General features: G+C 39.8%; 1 protein-coding gene across 1 annotated transcript; it reads left to right on the top strand.

Annotated features, from left to right (window-relative positions):
• Positions 1–431: 431 nt before the first annotated feature.
• On the top strand, positions 432–9,934 carry nfil3-2 (nuclear factor, interleukin 3 regulated, member 2). Its single transcript, XM_026240158.1, has 2 exons — positions 432–657; positions 5,795–9,934. Exon 2 carries the CDS (start codon positions 6,420–6,422, stop codon positions 8,055–8,057), a length of 1,638 nt encoding a protein of 545 aa, XP_026095943.1. The 5' UTR covers positions 432–657; positions 5,795–6,419; the 3' UTR covers positions 8,058–9,934.
• The last annotated feature ends 748 nt before the right edge of the window (positions 9,935–10,682 follow it).

Below are 10,682 nucleotides of genomic sequence, written 5' to 3' on the forward strand. Positions count from 1 at the left end.
TGACTCCGGCAGTCCTGCACACATAATTTATCCTTAAATCTTGTCACTGGGGTTCACTCAGACATATAAGCTAAATAAAAATGAACTGGTTAAAACTGGTTTAAACTGGGTCACAGCCTTCACAATGCAATTGTTTCTGCTTTTATTTATTTCGTAACCAAAAACTGGATGAGAAACCACAATAACAATAATAAAAAAAAACTGTGAAGGAGTTTATTTTCATAGCTACATCCTAAAAGGTAAGTCACATAACCTCAATACCTACATGTTTTCACAATGTCAGCCGTGTTATGAATATGACCGTCCTATATCTGAGCAGGTCTGGCCGCCTGCCCGATCCCTCCCAGTTATTATGGCTTGCTGATGGGAGGGGGCGCTGGAGGTAGGTGGGGGCAAAAGAGAGAAACAAAACGTGACGAGGCACCCGGAGCGTCCTGTTATGCAACCGCTGACCTACTAACATACATTTCTAAACAGAAGCAGCTAGCGGCAGGATACTGGAGCGCCTCGCCAACACAACACAAGAACCCATGCGTACTGGACGTGTGCGTGCGTCACTTCGCCTTTTATTCAAGCCACCGAAGCTGATACAAACAGACTAATAAGAGTCATCAGGCCACAGAAATATTTTGGATACAGGCACAAAAGCCACAAACGGTACGTATGTTCAATTTCTTTCTACTTTTGGGTGCACTCTAACACAAACACTGCATGCTCACAACTGCACTGGTGATGCTCGTGCTCCTGGCGTGATCTTGCGGACATATTACGCGGTTATTAAAGCGAGGTAACTGAAATTAATCCAAGTAGCTATGATATTTAAAATGCAACGGCTTCGGTTTACTCACAAATAAAGGTTTCATTTATTTTGGTGTTTTAAGCATGCCCCATTCCAGGCTCGGATGTTGCTCAATCTGCATGTTCGCAATGTTAAGGCGAGGCCGGGACCCCTCGCGACTGTTGACAGGACATTGAGCACTTGATGCCCGTAAAATGTTTGCCATACACATTCATTCGCTATGCACAAACATGTTTTCTGTAGGCATATCTGATTGTTGGTTTACATTTATTAATGAAATAGTATTGCGTAATTTTAACATTTGTGCATTCGTATATGAATCGGAGTTACAAAAGTTTTTTTTTTTTTTTTTTGATTAAAACCCTAACGTGTTTATCGCTGGAAATGTTATGATTTGTGGTTGCTGTTTAATGTTTGTTAATGACGTTTTAATTAAAGTCTTCACGAACAGCTAAATTCATTTGGGTTACGAGGTTAATGCGGCGCTCTGGGAGGAAAAATCCTGGACACACTTCTCGCTGTCACGTGTAACCGTGCTCGGTAAAGGTTACCGCGGGTGCTTACGTTAGACTGCTCAGAGCCGTTAACTCTTTCCTTGTATACAGACTGGAAATCAAATATTACTTTGTTGCATGTAAAATGCAAATGTCTAACTTCATACAATGCTTGCATAATGCTTGCATATCCATCAATATTTTATCTTGGCACACGTTGTGGGAGTTAGCTATCCAGTAACATTTTTTTTTCTGCCAGAAATCTGGCTGTTTTTAAGTTTGTTCCCCTAAACGCAAATAATTATGAATGTAGTGATTAAATAGTTTCGGTATTTATAAGATACTGAACGAAACTGTTGTTACCTTATGGCGACTATTTAATGCACTCTTACATTTTTTTCATTTACAGTTACTGAAACCAATTTTGGTGATCAGATGCCGAGATGCGCATGCGATTTGCGTATATAATGATTAGGCTATAGGCGTCAATGAACCTTGCATTGTTATTCTTCTGAGCTTCCCAGCAGATGGTTGTAAACTGATTTATTGAGCTCCTCATCTTTGATTAGTGTTTACACAGTGTAATTTACAAGTGTAATCATTGTGTTTTTAAGTTAGGTTTTTTTGTTTTTGTTTTTGGTCCTTGTGACACAGTGTAATGTGTTAAGAATAGTTAATCACAAAGTTTTGGATCACAAATATTAGGTTCAAAAAAAGTGTATTATGTAGTATACAAATATGAGTTCCACAGAAATAAGTCGAAATAAGTCATAGCATGCATGCATGATATCAGCCTTAAATTTGTGAATGTGAGAATCGTTTGAAGACTTGCCATTTTCTTTTGACATTGCTGTGTTGAGAGTTACATAATGGTAAGAAATGAGAAGTTGCAAATAAATGACAAAATATGCGGGGTCTTTAAGGCATCAGGGGGCATCAGAGGAACTGCTTTGTGTGCCAGCGCAGAATGTAGGTCATAAACCTGAAGAAAACACACCCTCCCTGTCCCTTCTGCCATAACAAAGAACAAAGATTCTGCTAGGTTACAACAAAATCTCGCAAATATGGACCTGCTTCAGCAACAATGCAAAAAAATAAAAACCTTAGTGCCAGCTGTTAAATTGTGGAGATTAATCTTTTAGATTGTTAATAGCAATTTTTTAAAGTGCAATGTCATTGTTGGTTTACAGTGTTGATTGTGACTAAGTTTATTATACTCTTTAAGCAGTAAAGATTCATTCAGTTTGGTGGATTTCTTAACATTGCTCATAGTGAAAGAGAAAGAAAGATAGGGAGGAGACGTGTTGTTAATGTCTCGATGTGGCTAACAGGGAGAGGCAAATTACCGTTTCGTTTTTTGTGGGGCAAGAGAGCACATGTGACTGGTGGAACACATGGACTTGGTCAAAGCATTTCTTTTTTTCAACAGAGGATGATATGAGTGTGTTTATAGAAAGAGTTGGCCTGGAACTCCCCCTGTCTGTCCAAGGCCTGCCCTCCTCCTACTGGAGGAGATAAACCCAGGAGTGGAACCGGGGGGGTGGGGGGTCCTAACCCACGTGCCGAATATTACATTCTGCCCCAGGGTCAGTTACATGGCCACAATGAAATCCGGCACCCCCGCCTTCTCCCATTATTTCCATTACTAAAACGGCTGTAAAGCGACACATAAAACATTTGAGCTGAATTATAGTTTCCAGGCCTCGCCCAAGTAAAGACTACAGTGGGACAGACATGCTATTTCTTCCCCGATGAAAGCTCACATGCACAAATATAACCCATATATACTAGCTCATATATAGGCCAAATTAAATTGCGGTTTATAATCTTATAACCATTTTAAGCTAATTGCAGCTCATCCAGCGAGATCAGTTGTTAGGAATTATGTCTTTAATCCATGTGCCACATGATAATCAAAAGCAGTTTTGAATAACAGATATAGTCTTGTCATGTCAGATTCTTTAGAATGGTTTGGCTGTTGGTGCCTCCATTCTTAAGATTTCATCAGTAGTTGCATTGTTGCTAATGCGTGGAGATGAATGCATCTTTAATGATTCATGGGTGTGGTTGACAGGCTAAATAACTCATCCACTAACTGTTTTTATTAATAGTCTCTTCCCTTCCCTCCATTATAAAAGAAAGAGATTGAATGAAAGAGACACAGGATTTACATCTATAATACTTAAAATTTTATTCTAGTCATTTTAGTTTTGAAAAACACTTCAAAAGTACATATAACACAGTAAAGGTGCTCTGCTCATTTGAAGGTGATAATGTTTGGCATTTGTTAATCTGAAATGATTCAGTCAATGAATCAGATGGTTTGATGTAAGAACTAAATCAAGTATTTTTCTCACAAATTTGACAGTATACCTTAGAATAACACCAAGTACTATGCCAGTTTTTATAATTATGTTTAAATTTGATTCAGTTTTCTCAAATAATTGGGAAATTGGTGCTGATCCTTGATGTGGGTATTTTAGGGTGTTTTGGAAAGAGCAGTGTCTGTGTAGCTGGCATTCAGCAAAATGTCTGCAAAATCTTTTCCATTAATTTTCTTTTTTTTTACCCTTCTTCTTTCCGTTTATCCTCAATCTATCCGTCACCTCTCTATTTTTAGCAAACACTTTAATTCCCTTGCCCTTTCCGTCTTGTGATTCCTGTTTCACTCCTGACCTATATTTGAGTACAACGGAAAAAAAGTTTTCTTCTTGCTAGCTACCCTGTTTCTAGGTCAGTGGGTCATTCAGGGAGACTTTATAGTTTTGTGCCTCACTTAATGTCTATTTGTTCATGAGACCCCCTGTTCAACTGTTTAACATTATTTACATTTAATAAAAATTGCTTTCCATTCATAGCATCAACTAATTAAGGGAGGAAAATGACTGTTTTGGCCCTGTGCATTACCAGAATAAACCAGAAAGTGTTGATTGAAGCCATCAGGAGAGGTTTAAGCTGTCTGTAGTTACGTAATGTTGCCTCAGATGTCTGGGATGAGAAGAACATAACCCATAAAAAGGGCAGCCAGATCATGGGATTACACTGTGTTCATCTGCCTAATTTATGATGCAGATGGCATACTTAATGCTACAGAGTCATGGTGCTGTTTTAGATACGTAAGTATAGTCTTAACTAAGAGTCTCTTATACTGTTGCTTCTCCTGCTAAATATAGCAATGCTTTTACTCTAAGTGTAAACTAAAGTTTGTGATAGTTCACTTTATATGTATCCTTTTATTGGTATAGAACAAATGCTAGGAATATTAGAGAGTTTTGTTGAGTTTTATTGTAGAAAAAAAGGAAATCAGGCACCTTTAGATGAACAACATCGTAACATTGAAATAGGGAGTTGGTGCTCAGTTTAGGTCATGATCGGATCTCAGCAATGTGGAATTGCCCACTGGCTGCCGAGTTAATCATCACTGGCGACTCCGCTTTTCCATTAGTACTCACTTTAGATGGCTGAAACAGTTACCACCCCTGGATCTGAACTCATGTTGATGGAATGTTCCCCTTCTCCCCTTTTTCCAGATATGCCTGACCTATATTGCTAAGCTCTCGATCCGCAGATCATAAAACCTGGCTTGCCTTTTGCCTGACCTCGGTTTATCTGCCATTATAGTAATTATTGTTATGAGGTTTTCTTGGCTTCTTCTTATTTTTCATCTAAAGCGTGCTTGTTTCGAAAGTTCTCCTTGAAATCCTTTTAGTGAGTAGTTATTAAATAATTAAGTGTAAATGATTTTGAATTCAGTTCCTTGACCCCATTGCATATTGGGGCACCAGAGCATTTGGACTGTGGAGCCAAGAGGAGATGTGTTGTAATATTTGAAGTTAATGTTTCAAAAGCAGAAACCTCTTGCACTGGTTCCCTCAGAGCAGATGATGTAATACAGGATAAGGTTTCAAAATGTTAAAACAAATCATGTGTTCGTTGCTAATGTTTACCATATGTGTAGTCCTGTTTACAGAACAGTCTTGACTAAACTCTGTACAAAGGCTAATATTTAACTTGTGTCAGGATGAGGGAACTAATTTTAGGTAATATCTGTTTTGCTGTTGATCCTCAGTGTCAAAAAAAAAACAACAACAGCAAAAACAATTGCAGCTTGGATAATTACTGATAGTGTTCCTAACCTCTCTTTCTCTTTGCATCATGAGAGTCCAGTGAATAGCCAGAGAATAAAGGTCAAGGGTCGCAGACAGACAAATCAATAGCATGGTAAGCAGGTCAGACAGCAGTTGCAGGGCAACAGAAAACATTCTGTGGTTGTCAGGGTTGAGTAAATGAAGCAAGAGGATATGACAAAGACACGACTGAACATTCCACTTCTAAATCTTCCGATTACCCAGCCACGCAGAGAAGCATGAAGAGTTTCATTAAACATGAAAAAGCACAACAAATTAAAAGATTTCTTTGAAGTAGCTAAAGGCAAACTGTGAATTGCTTTAGCTTTCGAGGATTAACAAATCTGTCTTTCTTTTCTCTTTTATGTTTGCAGCCTTTCATCGAACAGCCAGCTGGAGGCTTTGGGAGCAGCAGCACCCCTCCCCAAGAGGCTGACAAGCTGGGGCAGACCGAGTGACCTATATCCTCCAACACGCCCAAGGCACTGGGATCTCTGTCGGCTTGATAGAGCCGTTACATAAAGGAATAAAAGTGAAAACAAAGAAAAGGGGGTCAGAATCCTTCAAGCAAATTTGGTCACATTTCCTCTACTTTGGGACTTGATTGGCCCTCTTTCACTCCCCTGTTTGGCTTTGAAAGACATTGTGTGCAAGCCAGAAGAGTTGTTTTAGGTTTGTTAAATGCAGGAGATTTATTAAGAGGAGCACCTGTTCTTACTCTTCTTAGCCAAGCAGGAAACTTGATCATCAAGGGATATTTGCTTGAGCTTCACATCAACAAAATCAATGAGGTTCAGTTTTCCAGGGACTAAAATACCTCATAAAGTCTTTGATTGTCCAGCTACTTAGTTGAAGATTCTCCAGTCCACTATTCGTCAGGATAACCTACAGGAATTCCCATCACCACCTTTCCCCCTTTACCCCATCCCCGTTCCTTCATTTATTTCCATTTTACCAGTGGTGAAGCAGAGGTCTCAAACTGGCTCCCATTGAGGAACAATGGAAAGTGAGAGCTTAGAAATTTCAACAAATTCCAGTGCTGGCAAAACCTTAAAGAACACAGAGAGCTTTCTAGACTACAGTGATCTTCTCCATTCTCCTCAAAGCAACATTCGCCAGAGCCGCCTTCTCAAACCAAAGCCCAACATGAGCTGTCGACGCAAGCGTGAGTTCATCTCTGATGACAATAAGGATGCATCTTACTGGGAAAAGCGACGCAAGAACAATGAGGCTGCCAAGCGTTCCCGGGAGAAACGGCGCTTTAATGACATGATCCTCGAAAACAGAGTTATGGTGCTGAACGATGAAAATGTACGTCTGAAAACTGAGCTTTTACAACTTAAGCTCAGGTTTGGTATGATAAGTACAGCCTCCTATGTGGAAAAGAGTCAGCAGATTGGTGGAGCAGGCAATGGAAGCCCTGGGGGAAACTCCACGTCCTCCTCTACCACAAGTAGTTTCTACCCTAATGGTTACTCAAGCGTTTCTCAGATGATGATGAACTCTGATTCTTCTGAAACAGACCAGTCTGTTCGAGGGGACAGGCATGTGAAAATGGCAAAGTACTCCCCGCGAGGTTCTCTCTCTGATATGTCCGATGGCTCCTCTCGGGACAGCCCAGAGCCACTTTTGTATGACATCAAGCAGGAGGGGATGGGTCTAGACATGGACATTGTCAACAGCACAGCCACACAGATCATGCTAAACATTCATTCTAGGTTGCCTGCAGTACTTCACCAGCACACTTTTGAGCCAGGTTATTCTGCCAACCAACAGAAGCAACGATGCCAAGAGACCATTGCAAGTTCAGTCGCTCCACAACCCGCTCAAAGAAGTGTTATCCTATACCGTTCAAGCAGTGCTTCATATCCTGTGGAAACTCAGGAAATTAATCCTAAAGAACAGCGGAACCTCACACAGCCTATAGAGAGACCAACTGGAAGCTTGGCAGAGGTGTCTAAACAGCTAGAGAGAAAGACTTTGGACTCTCCTCCTTATGAGCACCCAGATGGGGAAGCAGCCGACAGGCAAGCTTACATTGCTCAACGACAGACCCCCAGGGTTGATGCTTCTGCCCCAGATCTTCTAATGAGACCAGAGAAAGGAGATGAAGCACAGATATACCAGTGTTCTAATGGAACCTTAGAGAATGATGAGCCACCAGTGCTGGCCTACGAAGGAGGCTTGAGACAAGAAGAGTACTACGAGAGTCACTCTGGAAAGGACTCTTCCTCAAGTGACGGGGATCCCCGCAGCTCTGATAAAGAGGGCTCCACCGATGATGAGTCTCCCTCTTCTTCTTGCTCTGATACAGGGAGCAACCATCCTCACATATTCATGACCCAGATCTCCTTCTCACCAAGCCAATGCAAAGACGGCCAAGCGGAAATCAAAGGCACTGCCCTACCCCACAAATTGAGACTCAAACACAGAGCTCAGAGCGATGGGAGAGCATCGTCTCAAGACTCACCGACGACACCACCTGCTAACTCCCAACCATTACCTCAGCATCCTTACCTGGACTTGTCTCAACCTGGCGGCCAGTCAAGTACAGGGTTTTACACCTCGGCTGGAAGCATCGAATGTGGGAAGAAGGAATCAAGTATGCGTAACGGCCATAACAAGAGACATGACTGAACTTGGGACTCACTTGGGTCTTGATACAAAGCCCCAAGAGACTTTTTATAAACCCATCTTGAGGTCCTACCTTGATCTTGTACCCGTCACCCCATTCCCAGTTCGAATGCCTAGAGATAAGAGAAGTGGACATCATCAGGACTGCTGCATTGTACAATAATGTATATATTTACCTTTTGTGGTTTGTTTTTTATGTTTGTTTGACCTCCTCTTAAGGTTAGAGTAGCACTTTTATTACAGAATGAAATAGGACGGCATGCTATTGATCGCACTTACCTGTAGTTCCCATGCTGCTGCAAGATGTCAAAGTATGTCATTCAATTCAAAAGCAATATCTACCACATCTGAGGCATTTTAATGGATTCATATTTGTAAATAGACAATTTCAAGTGCCCATCCTTATTTATGGCCACACCTTAACAACAGAACATTTGGCTGTGCACCATTTTTAAACATACCAAACACCAGAAGATTCAGGGAACTTGTCCCTTGACCAAAGAAACATGGCTTTGAGTTTATACCTGTCTCTGCTCCCTACCTCTGCTTTCCTAACTAGTGCTCCCCATCACTTTCCCAACGTTAAACAGCCTAGCTACCACTCCTTCTTGATCAGGCACTTGGTTTGAATGTATAATATGTGATATAAATATTATATATGAATATATTTTAAGAAAACAAAAAGATTACATGAAAAAATAGCGAGTTCGGTGACTAATGAATTTGTCCTTGTCAAAAATACTGTACAATACCAGTGTGTTTTCTGTTTGATATGCCACTTAATATAAACTCCTTTTTTTACTTTAACAATTTGCAATTAAATATATTTTTTTGAAACTTTCCTTTTATAGAAAAAATTAGAAAATGCCCCAAATCCTTTACCGATGCATTAGTGGGTTGATGTAAGCTTCATGTCATAGATACTAAATTGTGTTTCCATTGCAGTTATAACTCATTGTCTGATCTTGAAACATTACATGGTGTTTAACGTTAAAAAATATATATAATTTTTCCTTTAACATATCCTAAAAGTACATATCCAGCTTCCCTTTTATGTAGCCTCCTCCATTTTTATAGTTTTTCTTCTACACCAACTGAAGTAAAAACATTTTTGCTTCATAACCCTGAAAGGAAAGGAATCTTCTGCTCTTATTAGCATGGGGTTTACAGGAAAGCTCCACCCTGCTTACATCAGTATAAATGGATAATTGCTAGCATAGTGTCCTTGACCGTTTGCCCTTGAGGCCCCTGGTTAAGTGATTCAGCTAGCTGATACTGCAATTTTTTTCGGTCTTTAACCGGTTGGCTGACTCCGCGCTAGTTAACCGCTAACCTGCATATGTTTCCCTGCCCCTGCCAAAAATGAGGTTTGATTAAAGTTGTTGAGATTTTTTTTTTTACTTTAAAATAGAATGCTTGTACATTTTCCAGGTGTAGCTCAATTTTGCAGCTTATTTTTTCCAAAATAATGTCATGTTAACTTATGGCACTTGTGTATAAATGTAAAATCTTTTTCCACTCACAACACTGTATTGTGCTTTTTAACTAAACTGTTTTGGGGGCCAAGTGTTGTCCTGTTTATCACTTTACTTCCAGTTTGCTGTGATTTCGCAATTGCTCACCATAATGTCACCTATTCCCCTTCGACCTTTCAGTGTGTTTCAAATTGAGTGATGTTTTATTTTCTTATGGTTTTATCAAAACGAAAATGAAAAAAAAAGCGAGCGAGGCTTGTTTCGGTGTTACTGAGTAGACCGTGGCACTGCTGTTCTGTTGCTCTGTTTTGAAATTGATGCATATTGTAAATAACATTAATATTCAGTGCTAGGGTTGGGTGCATTTCAAAAATTCAACAAAAAATAAAAAGTTGTTGCATTATTCATGTGTTCGTCCTTTTTTCATCCACCTACGTAATTAGAAACTGCAGTTATGTAATTAGGTTTTGCATCATGCAATTACAGCCTCATTCAATCAAATTTATTGACATCAGATTACATAATTGTGAATCTTTCAGTATGTTTAAAGAAGTTTTGACTTCTGTGTATAAAGAATTTCACTCAAGCTGAAAAAGATTAGTGAACAAAGGTAACAGTAAACAGCCTATATCATCTGTTTTAATCTGGTGTAACATTGCGAAAGGGCAGAAGTGTTGAATAGCTTGCTCTGGCCTATCATGAGATACTGACACACTGACACTCATCAGTCTAGCTTTACCACAGGCTTACTTTACTTATGAAACACTGACCTAGTTACTCTGTGTGCTGCTTAAGCAAGTAACATGTTATGCATTCGTTTTCAGTGAACTGATATGTACACGTTTCACATTGAAAGTCGCTCGTAATGTAACATGATATGTGGTACACAATGTGCGTATTTGAGAATAGCGTAAACATAAACACACAAACTATGTTGTCAAACAGGATACAATCGGTTTTTTTCTCTTTGTGATGGTATCTACCAGTAGAGGATACGTATTAAACCCTTATTTCTATAGTCCCTTCATGTTCTCATTGTGGAAATACGCATGTATGGAACGTCCTGTCCTGCTGATGAGGACATGCACAGGTCAGCAGATCTTTCAGGTGTTTTTCGTTTTAATGCCACACAAGTAGGCCAAAATCAAATCCA

This window comes from Carassius auratus, linkage group LG28B, assembly GCF_003368295.1.
Source record: "Carassius auratus strain Wakin linkage group LG28B, ASM336829v1, whole genome shotgun sequence".
NCBI lineage: Eukaryota > Metazoa > Chordata > Actinopteri > Cypriniformes > Cyprinidae > Carassius > Carassius auratus.

Excerpts from the sequence above, each read along its gene's own strand:
- nfil3-2 (XM_026240158.1), top strand. The coding sequence starts at position 6,420 with ATGGAAAGTGAGAGCTTAGAAATTTCAACAAATTCCAGTGCTGGCAAA.